The sequence below is a fragment of the Salmo salar genome, chromosome ssa09 (assembly GCF_905237065.1).
Source record: "Salmo salar chromosome ssa09, Ssal_v3.1, whole genome shotgun sequence".
Classification (NCBI taxonomy): domain Eukaryota; kingdom Metazoa; phylum Chordata; class Actinopteri; order Salmoniformes; family Salmonidae; genus Salmo; species Salmo salar.
The window spans coordinates 68,749,035-68,764,413 of record NC_059450.1 but is presented as its reverse complement, the minus strand read 5'-3'; the positions used below and the strand labels follow the sequence as shown (position 1 = coordinate 68,764,413).

The 15,379-nt window shown below is 46.0% G+C and overlaps 1 protein-coding gene across 3 annotated transcripts; it reads left to right on the top strand.

Annotated features, from left to right (window-relative positions):
* Nucleotides 1-234: 234 nt before the first annotated feature.
* LOC106611783 (protocadherin-18) lies at nucleotides 235-6,952 on the top strand. Of its 3 annotated transcripts, none has more exons than XM_014212361.2 (4): nucleotides 235-3,155; nucleotides 3,629-3,717; nucleotides 4,032-4,147; nucleotides 5,438-6,952. In XM_014212361.2, exons 1-4 carry the CDS (start codon nucleotides 657-659, stop codon nucleotides 6,385-6,387), a joined length of 3,654 nt encoding a protein of 1,217 aa, XP_014067836.2. In that variant the 5' UTR covers nucleotides 235-656; the 3' UTR covers nucleotides 6,388-6,952. The 3 variants fall into 3 exon arrangements, with proteins under 3 accessions (XP_014067836.2, XP_014067835.2, XP_014067834.2); XM_014212360.2 differs by having other exon boundaries at nucleotides 237-3,155; nucleotides 3,662-3,717; nucleotides 4,032-4,216; XM_014212359.2 differs by having other exon boundaries at nucleotides 237-3,155; nucleotides 4,032-4,216.
* The last annotated feature ends 8,427 nt before the right edge of the window (nucleotides 6,953-15,379 follow it).

Below are 15,379 nucleotides of genomic sequence, written 5' to 3'. Positions count from 1 at the left end.
GGACATGTTTAAAGTTCTCCCTGAATAATCCCCTTTACCTATTGTTGTGGCACACTTTAAAACTACATCTTTGGGTTGGTCCTCCCGACTTCTGGAATCAATGGGCCCTCTGTGTCGTGAGTGGACATCCTGGATACAGCGAAGGGGCAGCACTTGATTTAGGGAGGGGTGAAGAGGAGAGGGAGGAGGGGTGGGGGAATGTTTTTGTGTGAACTGAGGAAAAAGACGCAGTTTGGGTGAGGGGCGGGCTATCAGGGCCAGTCTGTCTACCGAGACGAGACACAGACGGCAGGAGCGCGCGACAGAGCAGAGCGCACAGCAACACAAGCGGAGCTGCGCCTTTTCTCCTCGCTCAGATTTCCAGACACACACTCACACACAGAGGCGGTGTAAGTGGATGTATGCAACAGATCCGTCTACGATAGCAAGAAAAAACGGCATTTGAGTTGGTGTTCTTTGTTGTAAAATCGAAGCTAAAAAGAAAGCTGTGACCTGGTTCATCTTGGGTTCTCAAATCTCCATCTTTAAGTCGATTTGCGCGACTTTTCACCGACGGTGATTTACTGGTGGGATTTAACATGTCAGACTTTTGAGAAAGCATATTTTTTCAGACCTTGCTCATCTGTGGAACTGTAGCCCTAACCTGGGTGCTGAAGATGGGTGCCAAAATGAATACACCCAGAGGGAATATAGTATTTTCCACTGCACTATTATTATTTTTGGTTGGAATTATGCAGGACGTTTCTGGTAAGAATTTGAAATATAAAGTTTATGAAGAGCAAAAAGTGGGCACAGTGATTGCAAGGCTAAAGGAAGACGTGGCGGGTGTTCTTTCTAAATTACCGAGTTCAGTGTCCTTTCTGTTCCGTGCTATGCAGCGGGGGAGCACTCCGTTTCTGTCGGTTCGGGAGGAGGACGGTGAAATCACCATAGGGACCAAGATTGACCGGGAGAAGATTTGTGAACAGAACCTCAACTGTTCCATCGAATTTGACGTTATCACCCTGCCTACTGAATACCTCCAGCTCTTCCACGTCGAGGTAGAAGTCTTGGACATTAACGATAACTCGCCACAGTTCTCACGTGCCATCATACCCATTGAGATCTCCGAGAGCGCATCTGTGGGAAACCGGATCCAGCTGGACAGCGCCACGGACCCAGACGTGGGAGATAACTCCCTTTACTCTTATTCCCTGACACCGAATCACTTTTTCAAAATCGACATTAGGACCAGAACCGACGGTGCCAAATACGCAGAGCTTGTTGTGGTGAGAGAGCTGGACCGGGAGGTGCAGTCCAACTACCAGTTGCAGCTTACGGCCTCAGACAATGGAGTCCCCCCGAAGTCCGGCTCCACTTTGCTCAAGATAAGCATCTCGGACTCTAATGACAACAGTCCGGCTTTTGACGAGCAGTCTTACGTTATTAATCTCATGGAAAACTCACCACTAGGGACTCTACTGATTGATTTAAACGCCACAGATCCGGATGAGGGCACAAACGGTAAAATAGTTTACTCTTTCAGCAGTCATGTCTCTCCCAAAATACTGGAGACGTTTAAAATCAACCCTGAAAATGGTCAAATCACTTTGATTAAAAAAGTGGACTATGAATCTACGTCATCTTATGAGCTGGACATTCAGGCACAGGATCTGGGTCCCAACTCCATCCCTGGACTTTGTAAAATCGTCATCAAAGTGGTGGACGTGAACGACAACAAACCGGAGATCAACATTAACCTGATGACTCCTGGCAAGGAGGAGGTGGCCTACATCTCGGAGGGCGCGCCAGTGGACACCTTTATAGCACTGGTGCGCGTGGACGACAGTGACACGGGGCTCAACGGTGACGTGGTGTGCCGCCTGCATGGCCACGGTCACTTCCGGCTGCAGAAGACCTATGAGAAGAATTACATGATCCTGACCAACGTGTCTTTGGACAGAGAGAAGAGGTCAGAGTACAGTCTGACGGTCATAGCTGAGGACCGCGGCTCTCCAAGCCTCTCCACAGTCAAACACTTCACTGTACAGGTGTTGGATGAAAACGATAACCCGCCTCGCTTTGAGAAGAGTCGCTACGAGGTCTTCAAGTCAGAGAACAACTCTCCAGGGGCCTACCTGATGACAGTGGTGGCGTCCGACCCTGACCTGGGCACTAACGGTCAGGTGACCTACACGGTGGTGGAAGCTCTGGTCCAGGGAAGCCCCATCTCCACCTACGTCACTATCGACCCGTCCAACGGCGCCATCTACGCTCTACGGAGCTTCGACCACGAGGACGTCAGCCGCATCGCCTTCACCGTCCAGGCACGCGATGGAGGGAACCCCGCCCTCTCCTCCAACGCCACCGTCCTCCTGACCGTGCTCGACGATAACGACAATCCGCCCACCATCCAGTCCCCACCCCTACGAAACCACACCGCCGATCTACCTCTCTGGAGACACGCCTCCGCCGGTCAGCTGGTCACCATCATTAAGGCCACCGACCGCGACACCGGTGCCAACGGCGAGCTGAGCTGCTCCATCGTCGGGGGCAACGAGGAGGGCCTGTTTGTGATGGACGTGCGGCGATGCGAGCTGCGGACCAATGGCAGTCTGGAAGGGGTTCCCAAGGACGTGCTGGAGATCAGGGTGGAGGTGCAGGATAGGGGCACCACCCGCCTGTCCACGGGGGCCCTGCTCCGCCTTTCCCTTCAGGAGAACATGGACATCCTGCCCCCAGGCCTCCCCACGGGCCCAAGCCAGCCACCTCTGGACCTCTCCCTCATCATCATCATCTCCCTGGGGGCTGTGTGTGCCCTGCTACTGGTGGTCATGGTGATGTTCACCACGGCACGCTGCAGCAGGGAAAAGAAGGACCCACGCAACTCGTACAACTGCAGGGTGGCAGAGAACACGTACCAAAACCACCCGAAGAAGCCCTCTAGGCAGATCCACAAGGGAGACATCACCCTGGTCCCCACCGTCAACGGCACCCTGCCCGTACGGGCACACCCACGCTCACCTTCTGCTTCGCCTGCCCCGGAGAGGGGCACCATGGGCAGCCGGCAGAGCCAACACAGCCGCCAGTCGCTTAACAGCCTAGTCACCATCTCCTCCAATCACGTCGCAGAGAACTTTGCTCTGGAACTGGCCCACGCCACGCCCCCTGTCGAGGTAAGAAGAAGAGAGAGTGAGGGTTTCATTTCATATCCTAAGTCTTAGTGATGTATTACTAGATGGTTTAATGAATATGTTATCTGCTAATGGTAGTCTTTGAATCTCTTAAATGCCTTTGGAATAAAATAGACTACCATCGACTATGGATCTACAGAATAAAGAATGACTGAGTTTAAGCTTTGCCTCATATTATGGTGATATGGAAATGTAATGATGTTTATAATTAGGATTTTTGCGTTATATATTTTCTATTTGTGTGCCCCACATTGTGTTATGTTCAGTACGCCGTCCCTTATTTCCCATGATCATCTCATTGTCATGTTTTAGATCATGTCATATCAACCTTCATCCAGCTCATGTGTCCTTATGCCCGTCTGCTCCCATCAGTATTCATTCATTCATTTTCCCCTTTATTTTCACTTTCCTTTCTTTTTTCTTTTTTTCCCTTCTTTTTTTTTGGGGGATTGTAGCAAGTCTCACAGCTTCTGTCCATGCTCCATCAGGGCCAGTACCAGCCAAGACCCAGTTTCCGTGGCAACAAATACACCAGGAGCTACAGGTAATAACACCCTGTACCTACATCTTAAAATAAACACACCCGAAGGGAATCAGAATGTAGTGTTTAAGAATGTGTGCATAACTCAGTAAGGCTCAAAGGCATATCCTACAATGCTTTACATATTCCTATAAAGCTTTTGGTGCTATTTCCCTCTTAGGCCTATATGTCCCTTGTTCTATTTTAGGACTCATCCTTAATAATTGTATGCAAATACCTCCACTGCACTTAGTTTTGATACATGCATAAGCCTTGAACCATCCTCCAATGTGGTTTTCTATGAAAGTTCAACCATCATTTCTTCTCACCGTCTCCAGGTATGCTCTAAACGACATGGATAAGTTTAGTCTGAAGGACAGTGGTCGTGGTGACAGCGACGCTGGGGACAGTGACTACGAGGCAGGGAGAGAGTCTCCCATCGACAGGCTCCTGGGTGAGGCCTTTACTGAGCTATACCCCCCTGACGGCCAACACAGACCCCATCCACAGCATCCGCATGCAGGTATACACCCCTCACCTCGTCACCCCTCACCCCCATCACCACTCTCCACCGATCCAATATCAACTCCCTTCCTCTACACGGCCGTTCTTTACTGACCTCTACCAACAGTGTGTATACCTGCATGCAGTGTGCATGCAGGTATACCATCCTCACCCCTTTCACAATATCACTCCTCTCACCCATCTTAGCCCTTATCCCTACACTACAGGCCTCCACTGAGCTGTTCCCCATCACACCACCTCACCCCTCCCAATCACCCCTCATCCCCAACACCTCTGAGAGATTCACTCCCCAGCTGCGTATCAGCACAGTGACTGGGTGGGACTGTGGAGGGAGAAAATAGGGAGAATTATCACCCGTTTCTCTGATGAGAAAAAGCTCTCATCTCCTCCACAACACAATTATTTCAGAGTGCGATCAGGCAGCCAGGCAGGCAGGTGGAGAGGCAGGTTGGAGTGGTTTATCGACAGCTTTGAAAGGCGTTTTTTGTAAATCAGTCCGGTTAATCTTTCATCAGCGGGGGAGCCAATCTGCTGCCTGCCTGCATGGCCGCGGCTGCTGTTTTTCTAATGTTCCCCAATGCACTCTTCCTTCATCAGCTCTAAGATGTATTACAAATGGTCCTTTTATGGTAATGAGAGCGTAATGGAGTCCCTGAATAGTATGAGTGAAGAACCAGCGCTCTTTAATGAAGGCTTTAACTTGGCATATTTGATTTGTCTAATTTATTCTTCAGAGATTTTTCATTTGAAGATTTAATATTGAATAGACGTGACATGAAAGGGAAAAATGCAGGCTTTTGAATGAGTAATAGTAGCCATTGATCTGGCCTAGTGAATTGTCCCGACATGTTAATTGCATGTTATAGGTAGTATGCTCTCTCCCAGAGAGTGCTGTTCTATCTAATTAGCTTAGATTTCAACCCATGTTTGAACCCAGATCACACAACTGTGTTTAAAGATGAATGGATATCAAATGTTTGATGTTAAAAGACTGTATGAAAGACAATCTCTCATCTCCTCCCTTCAAAACCACTCCCCAATTCTATGCCCGCTCATCACAAGTCTATCAACAAAAGAACAGTAATACCCAGAACAATCTATGATGTGTGTATGTTTAAATGCATGGCCACATGGGGCCCACCTTCTATGTATTTCATCTATGCAGTGCCTTGTGACTGTATCCCTGACCATGTCTCTCTCTCTCTCTCTCTCTCTGTAGCGATGAGACTGTGCACTGAGGAGTGTCGTGTCCTGGGTCATTCTGACCAGTGCTGGATGCCTCCCCTGCCCTCCCCAGCCTCCTCTGACTACCGCAGCAACCTCTTCATCCCAGGAGATGACCCCCGCCAGGCCAGAGACCCCGAGCAGCCCCCACAGTCCTCCGACCCCGCTCACCCTCATGCCCAACGCAGCAACCAGAGCTTCTCCACCTTTGGCAAGGACAACCAGGAGGGGGCCGAGGAGGGAGAGGCGGAAGATGGGGGAGAGGAGGGGGAGGACCTGTGTGGAACCACCTCCCTGCTGTCAGAGATGAGCAGCGTGTTCCAGAGGCTCCTCCCCCCGTCGCTGGACTCCTACGTCCAGGTCAGTGAGACCCAGAAGGGAGGTGCGAGTGTGGGGGGTGTAGGTGTCCCAATGACGGGGTCACTGGACAGGAGGAGGGGTCACTTGCCAGGTAAGCCCAGTGCTGCAGCCCACCAGCAAGGTGTGGCAGCGTGGGCTGCCAACACCCACTTCCAGAACCCCGGATCTAGCATCGGGCCCTCAGGACATCCACACCCCCAGAACGGCAGCTACCACACCCTCAAACCCAGCACCAAGCTCAGCCCCCAGAACAACCACAAGAACCAGGTCGTTGGGCACGGACAGCACGCCCCCACCCCCAAGAACAGCCCTCTCCTCACTGCCCTGGTTAGCCCTACCCTGGTGGTACCCTCCCTGGCCCCTGCCCCCATCCCTGTCCCTGTCCCCCTCCCGGGGCCTTGCGGTAAGTGGCTCCCAGCCATGGAGGAGATCCCAGAGAACTTTGAGGAGGATGAGTTTGACTCAGTGCTGGGGCAGCTGGGACACCTGCAGGGGAAGAGGAGCGACAGCCGCCATGAGTTGATGGACGCCAGCGAGCTAGTGGCTGAGATCAACAAACTGTTACAGGACGTCCGGCAGAGCTAGACATTCTTAAATACCCTCCACTCAACACCTTTGAACTCTGACCTCCAACTTCCTGACCTCCTGTCAGGAGTCCTGCCATGTTTATGGAGGGGGAGCTGAGGAGTCTGGGTAGGAAAAAAGAAAAGAGAAACAAACTAAAGATATAGACCTGCAATTGTCATTAGAGTTGCATTTCTAACGTATTTGTGTTTTGTGAATGCTAAATATCCAAATAATGTTTGTATTTTCTGGTTTGGTACACAATGTACACAATGTGACTGTATTTATCTTTGTATTTTAAAAATACATTTGTATTCTTATATTTATTTAAAAATATGTACATAAACTTAATCAATCAGAATTATATTTTTATATACTGAATGCATGTTAAATGGGAGGAAAAAAAATCAAGATTTTGACATGCAACTGAAAATCTACATATTTAATATTGTCTTTTGTGAAATGTTTTTTTATGTCACTATTATTATATGTATACGTGAATATATTCATTATTGGACACAAGTCTTTGTGGTGCATTGTGGGAACGTGTGGAGAAACACAAATAAAGTGGAAGACACAGAACTAATATGAGTTTGTCTCTGTTTAATCTTTGACTAATGTTGTCATTGTATTAGAGGAAGGATGTCAGAGACAGATCTATTAACTACACAGAGAAAAAATATAAACTCAACATGTAAAGTGTTGGTCCCATGTTTCATGAGCTGAAATAAAAGATCCCAGAAATGTTCCATACGCGCAAAAAGCTTATTTCTCCAAAATGTTGTGCACACATTTGTTTACATCCCTGTTAGTGAGCGTTTCTCCTTAGCCAAGATAATCTATCCACCTAACAGGTATGGCATATCAAGAAGCTGATTAAACAGCATGATCATTACACAGGTGCCCTTTGTGCTGGGGCCAATAAAAGGCCACTTGAAAATGTGCAGTTTTGTCACACAACACAATGTCACCGATGTCTCAAGTTTTGAGCGAGCATGCAGTTGGCATGCTGACTGCAGAAATGTCCCCTAGAGCTGTTGCCAGGGAAATTCTAATGTTCATTTCTTGTTTTAGAGAATTTGGCAGTACGTCCAATCAGCCTCACAACCACAGAACACTTGTAACTACGCCAGCCTAGGACCTCCACATCTGGCTTCTTCACCTGCGGGAATGTCTGAGTGGGAGAGTATTTCTGTCTGTAATAATGCCATTTTGTGGGGAAAAACTCTTTCTGATTGGCTGGGCGTGGCTCCCCAATGGGTGGGCCTGGCTGCCAAGTGGGTGGGCCTATGCCCTCCAAGGCCCAGCCATGGCTGCGCCCCTGCCTATTCATGAGAAATCCATAGATTAGGGCCTAATTCATTTATTTCAATTGACTGATTTCCTCATATGAACTGTAACTTAGTAAAATCTTTGAAATTGTTACATGTTGCATTTATATTTTTGTTCAGTATAAATTAAATGTTTCCATAGGAGGTTGAGAACCTTCGCTGATCTCCCAACATTTGTCATACAGAAGGATATTAGAGGCATGGCCTTGGTATCATGTGTGTGTGTGTGTGTGTGTGTGTGTGTGTGTGTGTGTGTGTGTGTGTGTGTGTGTGTGTGTGTGAATTTATATTCCTACAAAGAGATGCTGATAGCACAATACTGTCTAAATTTGCTGGTCATGGCTCATATCAATGCATCTTCCCAGACACGCTAGACCCACTCCAATTCACATACCGCCCCAACAGATCCACAGATGACACAATCTCTATTACACTCCAAAATGTCCTCTCCCACCTGGACAAGATTAACACCTATGTGAGAATGCTGTTCATCGACTACAGCTCAGCGTTCAACACGATAGTGCTCTCCAAACTCATCACTAAGCTCAGGACCCTGGGACTGAACACTTCCCTCTGCAACTGGATCCAGGACTTCCTGACGGACGGGTAGACAACAACACATCCACCACACTGACCCTCAAAACAGGGACCCCCTCAGTGGTGCATGCTTAGCCCCTGTACTTCCTGCGTGGCCGCGCACGATTCCCAACACCATCGTTAAGTTTGCTGACGACACAACAGGGGTTGGCCTGATCACAGACAACGATGAGACAGCTTATAGGAAGGAGGTCAGAGACCTGGCAGTGTGGTGCCAGGACAACAACCTCTCCCTCAGAGCCAGCAAAGACAAATTAGCTAATCGTGGACAACAGGAAACGGAGGGCCGAGCATGTCCCCATCCACATCAACGGGGCTGGAGTGGTGCTGACATATGGAATTGTTTTAAGATGGTCATACCATGGATCCTTTAGCTATTTGACTTAGAATTTTAGGACTCCTTTATGTATAAATAATGTTATTTTTATTGATAAATCCCATAGAAATGCATTGAATAACATTGATAAATGGTAATACGGTTTTGAAGTATCTGTCCTATATCAAGGAGACCTAATAAAGCTGAGGAATATATACATATATATATATATATATTTTACACATATTTAACCATTTTTTGGGTTGGCACAAAACTACATGTACCTCCATACTGAAACTGACTGATTTTTATGGGGATTCTTTTTGTTATGTTACTTATATTGACGCACAGGTGCGTCAGTAGACTCTAGGGGGATATTATGATTTATCCTGTTGCCTAGTCACTTTATCCCTACCTATATGTACATTCTGTATCTACTTCAATTACCTCGTACCCCTGCATGTCGACTCGGTACTGGTACCCCGTGTAGCCAAGTTATCGTTTCTCATTTTGTATGTATTCATTATGTTATTATTTCTCTAAGTTTTTTCGCTCTGCATTGTTGGGAAGGGCCCGTAAATAAGCATTTCACTGTTATTCTACACCTGTTGTTTACGAAGCATGTGACAAATAACATTTGATTTGATTGATTTAGATTTCCATGAGAAGAGATAAATATGAGCTCGCCCTATTGGTGAAAAGAGCTCACTATTGGTCCAATAGCGGTCAGTTCTCCTCCAGCTTACTGCTCTTGGATATAACAGTCAGAGCTTCTCTTATTCATGTCCTAGATATTTGGAGGGAGGCTGTTCATGCCAATATAGTGTTCCCTCCTATTTTCCTCCTGGTGGATGGCTGATACGATACCTACAGGTGTTAATAGTGCACTGAAAAACCTTGGTTCTATCATCACCGCTTACTCCTGCTTCTTCTGATGACTTCACCCATCTGAAGGTCTGAGGCTCAGTTTGAAACAAAACAGAGCCCCCTGGAGGCCCTATTGAAGTACTGCATGAGCAGGTTCCAACATTTGCAAGAAACTGGAGCTGAATTCACCTCACGCTCTCAACCCTGTAGTCGAAATAATTCACAGACACTCCACCGTGGCGCTACCTACAAACCGAAGACATTCACTCACTCATTCAGCATGTCAAAATAAACCAGATGAGGTTAACTGTACCGTACGAGAAAACATTTAGTGTGGTAGTATATTTAGTTTTGACATTTCAGTCATTTAGTAGACGTTCTATGACCTCTGAACCTTTGTGGGTCTGTATTTGACCCATCTGTATTTTACCCATTATACATGTATTGTACCTTTCCCACACTGAGCCCATAACCTGCTAAAATAACTGACTCTTTTCTTGCAAAGATAAGGTGTGACGGAAGAAACCACTAGAGCTACAACACAATTATCAAGAGCGCATTGTTTTCGGTGTTTCTACCTCGCCTCAAGTTAATGTTTACACATTAGTCTGTATATATATCAGGTAGGTAGCTACCATTAAAGGCCTTTTTTTCCCGAGTGGAAGAGCGAATGGAAGAGGCACGGAGAGGTAGCAGGAGAGAACGAGGGAGTACTAGATGGAGGGAATGAGAGCAGAGGCAGCGGTAGAGGACGGGAGAGGTAGTGGGAGAGAAAATGTGAGAGAGAGTGTGCCTGTGACAGAGAGAGTAAGAGGTAGAAACAGAGATGGGCTGCAGGGAGGGAGAGAAGAATGACATAACTACAGAGAGCAGTGGAGGGATAGAAAGAGAACAGGGATAGAGGGAAAGAGGTAGGGATGAGGGTGAGAATAGAGAAACAGAGAGAGACAGAGGGATAGAGAGAGGGAAGGATAGAGAAAGAGAACGATAAAGAAACACAGAGAGAGAGAGAGAGAGAGAGAGAGAGAGAGAGAGAGAGAGAGAGAGAGGAGGCAGGGATAATGAGAGAGAGGGCGGGATAGAGAGAGGAAAAGCCAGCGGGGTATTGTTAGGAGAACACAGAGCTGTACACCGGAGTCTGTTGTGTAAAAGGAAGCCAGCGTTTGGCATTTCATGTTGTCAGCCGTTTTTCCTGAATGCTGCTTAACATATCCTCTCTGACTACACCCCCTCCCTTCTCTCTCACCCCTTTGCAGACGACTGCACCCTGCAAAATACCCCATCTAACCGAACCCCATAATCTGCACTCCACTCAATACTGTCAAGGTCCAGCTGCACTAGACGTGGTGTCATAATCTGCGAGGTTTTGTTGGGACTGGTCTGACTTTTCAACAGCATCCACATTTGTATTGACTTCGCACAAAGACACACACGTGACAGAAACAGACTGATTAAAGTAATTTGTCATGAAAAGAAAACAAGGCCATCTGGTCCATAATCATCAGCCATTTTCAAGGTAACAGTACTTAATCACATTCTCCTGTATAACCAGTCTGTTGTTTGTCTGCCAATCAGGGCCCTACTCTATTGGGTGCCTGTCAGTGTGTTGTCAGTCAGTGGCTCTTCAGTTCATCTCTTCTGTTGTTTTTTCATGTGTTTTCACAGCAAGTCAGCTGTAGGAGAGCCATGCTAAGGGCCAAGAGCAGTGCATAGGAGCTTTGGGATATGGACACACAGGCGAGAGACACTCCAGTGAGACAATCACTGTTTATTATGCTGCTGATGGACCCTAACCCTCTGCTAACCAGCCAGGCAGCACCTCTCATTACCATCATCTCTCTGGCGGAGGTGGGTAGTGTCTGTGTGTGTGTACACATTCATGAATACGCACACACACACACACACACACACACACACACACACACACACACACACACACACACACACACACACACACACACACACACACACACACACACACACACACACACACACACACACACACACATTACACACACACGGACACTATCCTCATCAGAATTTACAGAACACTGGCAAAGACAGGTGGAAATAACATTAGAATACAAATCTCTGGAAACAGCAAATTCCACTTCCTGGGCAAAACCATTGCTACAATTATCAGGGGTGCACCATCATACAATAACAGAATCTGTGGGAAAAAAGGGTGCTCGTTTCTCAAGCATTCCAGGACAGACAAGTCCGCGGGCTCGCCCGACGTGTAGAAGCGGAACTTAGAGAAATGGCAACACACAAGACAAACACGAAGTAAACACTCAAAATAAACGCACAAACTGAAGTAAAGCAATTTCACTCGAAATACAGAGGCATTTAGCAGTTGTTTAAAGAGGACTGCCCTTAAAAAGCAGCAAATCCCTTTGAAAATGGCCTATGTGGCATCGATATGAGTCAGAAACATTGATTCTAGTGTCAAAATTGTCTACAAAGTGTAAATAGGATCATTTTGGTCATAACGTCGGTTTTGTTAAATACCGAGTTTGGAACATCAGTGAGTCACAATGGGTAAATGAAGATTGGGTTTTGATTTGATGATGTCCATTTGCTCACTAACATGGTGAACAGCTGCAGTGATTGCTCTCTATCCAGTAGCATACACAGTGAGACAGACCTGCCCTGCACCTCCGACTTTGCTTAAATAAGACAACACATAGCAAAACATTTTACTTGAGAAATACTGCACCAAACACCTTAGTTAGATGTAAAATTGCGCAACCAAAACTAAAATGTAAATTATTTACAGATTTCTTGAGGTATCTTAGATTCAATGTGTATATTTTGAGGAAGTTAAATAGGCTTCCCGGGGGAACAAACGTCAGGAAACACCTCCAAGACTGAAATCTCATTTTTATAATGAGCAACAGAAAAACACACGTGCCAACCAACGTGTTCAGTGGCTCTTTAAAATCAGTAGCAAAGTTGGAGAATATTAGTTTAATGAAATACAACTTCACTGTAATGTAGGCCTTTTCCCCTGGCCTTGTCCTATGCAACATCATTTGAAAATTCAGCTGGATGTCTGTCTGCTTGCATTCCGAAAACAAATTCCCAAAAGTACAGCTGTTAGCCAAGCAGAAATACTAAAAATGTAGTATAAATCACTGTCCCAAAATTATCAATAAAATCAATTAATTCTCTGTAAAACTGCCCTTTTCAAGGTGTCCCCTCTGATCGTTGAGCTACAGTGTTGCTAATGACTGGGGAAGTGCAAAACCGTTTATCATTTACACTAGGAATCAAATAGAGGTAAACAGAGCAAACGGAAAGAAACGGGGAGGACCGATCTAATTTTGTCCAATAGAAACTCTCATTTATGTTGCAAAATGTTTTCCGTATGGAGTAAACTGTTTCAGTTGCAAAACGTTTTGCAGCAGACTAAACATTTTGCAATGGAATCCGACAAATGAATACACCCCAGATTGTCAGGACGGTTGCCAGGTGTGCATCGCAAGTAACTAACTCTGTGGTGTCGTGTGTTTTTTTTGGGCAGGACCATGAAGGAGTACAGAGGTTGCCGGAGTAAGGGAAAATAGCGTCCCTTGAGAGGATAAGAACGAGATGTATGTCAGGAGAAGTGCAGTAGTATAAGAAGACGTATAATTGGAATACGGAGGAGGAATTGGAGGGAAAAAGAGAGGCAGAGGAGGTCAAAGAAAGTGAGGGAGGTAGAGGGTGAACTTGACTCAACTTGACTCAGTTGAAGATGGTAGAAAAAAGGGAGATGGTTTGTCGAAGAATGGCGGAAAGTTTAAGCAAATTAAGCTGTACGAGGTCTGGAGGAGAAATGGAAGTGAATGAGGGCGAATTATCAGAGGTGGTAGGTGTGGGGAAGTTCTCGGAGCCCGAGGCTTGCACCGATGGTCAGGATAAAGATGTGTCTGTGACGGAAGGAGTGACATTTTTGGAGAAAGTGGACACCTGCCTTTTGGCTGATCCATATGTGGTTTCAGGGTGGGTGAAAACGGAGTTAGGTGCTGTGGAATCGGTGTATGTACTGCGAAGTGGTCTTGTGATAATTGTTTGTGTTTCTGCCGGACAGAGGGAGCGGGCGCTCCGCGCCACACAAATGGGGACAATAACAAAAGGGTGCCATTGAAAGGTGTGGTTACTAGGGTAGCTGTAAATGTGAAAGTGGACCAACTGAAGGGAAAGATTCCCGGTGTTTGTGATGCTCATCGTTTGTTGTGTCACAGACAGGGGGCGTGAGTGGTGAAACAGAAGAGTCATTGTCTGTTCTTTTGAGTTTTGATGTTGAGTGCCCGACAAAGTGATGTTAGGATATTTCAATTATCCCGTACAAGCTTTTGTGCCATATCCATTATGTTGTTACAGGTGTCAAGCTTATGGGCATGTGGCAGCAGCGTGTAGGAGGGAGATTCCTAGGTGTGAGAAGTGTGCAGAAGGGCATGAGACAAAGGAATGTGTAGTATTGGGGAAAGAAGCGACATGGGCTAATTGTAGGGGTGCCCATGGGGCTGGGGATCATAAATGTCCGGTGCAAGAGAGGCAGGTTGAGGTTTCCAGGGTTAGAGTGGTGCAGAAGTTGTCGTATGCTGAGGCAATGAAGAAAGTAGAGGAAGATGACGCAAGGGGGAAGGATCCTGAGAAGATTTGTGTGAGTAGTACGTCTGTACCGGACAATTTTTAGCGTTCATAGCAATGGTTATCATCTGTACCGCAGGGATGGAATGTACAGTATTCATCCTGCTTGACTTATTCAACATTTAGTTGTGTTACAGCCTGAATTCAAAACGGATTTAAAAAAAATGTCTCACCCATCTACACATCTATCCATAATGACAAAGTGAAAACATGTTTTTAGAAATGCTCACACAAATGCAGAAGTATCCCACATCCCTGAGTCAATGCATTGTAAAAGCACCTTTGGCAGCGATTACAGCTGTGAGTCTTTCTGGGTAAGTCGCTAAGAGCTTTGCACACCTGGATTGTGCAACATTTGGCAATTACTATTTAAAACATTATTCAAGCTGTGAAATTGGTTGTTGATCATTGCTAGAAAACCATTTGAAGGTTTTGCCATAGATTTTCAACTAGATTTAATTCAAAACTGTAACTCAGCCACTCAGGAACATTCACTGTTTATTGGTAAGCAACCCCACTGTAAACTTGGCTGAGGTTATTGCCCTGCTGGAAGCTGAATTCATCTCACAGTGTCTGGTGGAAAGCAGACTGAACCATGTTTTCCGCTGGGATTTTGTCTGTGCTTAGCTCCATTCCATTTCTTTTTCATCCTGAAAAACTCCCAAGTCCTTAACGATTACAAGCACAGACATAACAAAATGTATCCACCACTATGCTTGGAGATATGGATGGTGGTAGTCAGTAATGTGTTGTATTGGATTTGCCCCAAACATAACACTTTGTTGCAGTATTACTTTAGTGCCTTGTTGCAAACAGGATGCATGTTTTGAATATTTTTATTCTGTACAGGCTTCCTTCTTTTCACTCTGTCAATTAGGTTAGTATTATGGAGTAACTACAATGTTGTTGATCCATCCTCAGTTTTCACCTATCACAGCCATTAAACTCTGTCACCATTGGCCTCATGGTGAAATTCCTGAGCTGTTTCCTTCCTCTTCTGCAATCTTTGTAGTGACTGGGTGTATTAATACACCATCCAATGTGTAATTAATAATTTCACCATGCTCAGAGGGATATTCAATGGCTGTTTTTTTGTTTGTTTACCCATCTACCAATAGGTGTCCTTCTTTGCGAAGCATTGGAAAACCTCCCTGGTCTTTGTGGTTGAATCTGTGTTTGAAATTCACTGCTCGACTGAGGGCCCTTATAGATAAGACGAGGTAGTCATTAAAAAAATCATGTTAAATACTATTATTCCACACAA

Excerpts from the sequence above, each read along its gene's own strand:
- LOC106611783 (XM_014212359.2), top strand. The coding sequence starts at position 657 with ATGGGTGCCAAAATGAATACACCCAGAGGGAATATAGTATTTTCCACT. Across the intron at positions 3,156-3,628 it reads ACGCCACGCCCCCTGTCGAG|CAAGTCTCACAGCTTCTGTC; the intron begins GTAAGAAGAAGA and ends GGGGGATTGTAG. Across the intron at positions 4,217-5,437 it reads TCCACAGCATCCGCATGCAG|CGATGAGACTGTGCACTGAG; the intron begins GTATACACCCCT and ends CTCTCTCTGTAG.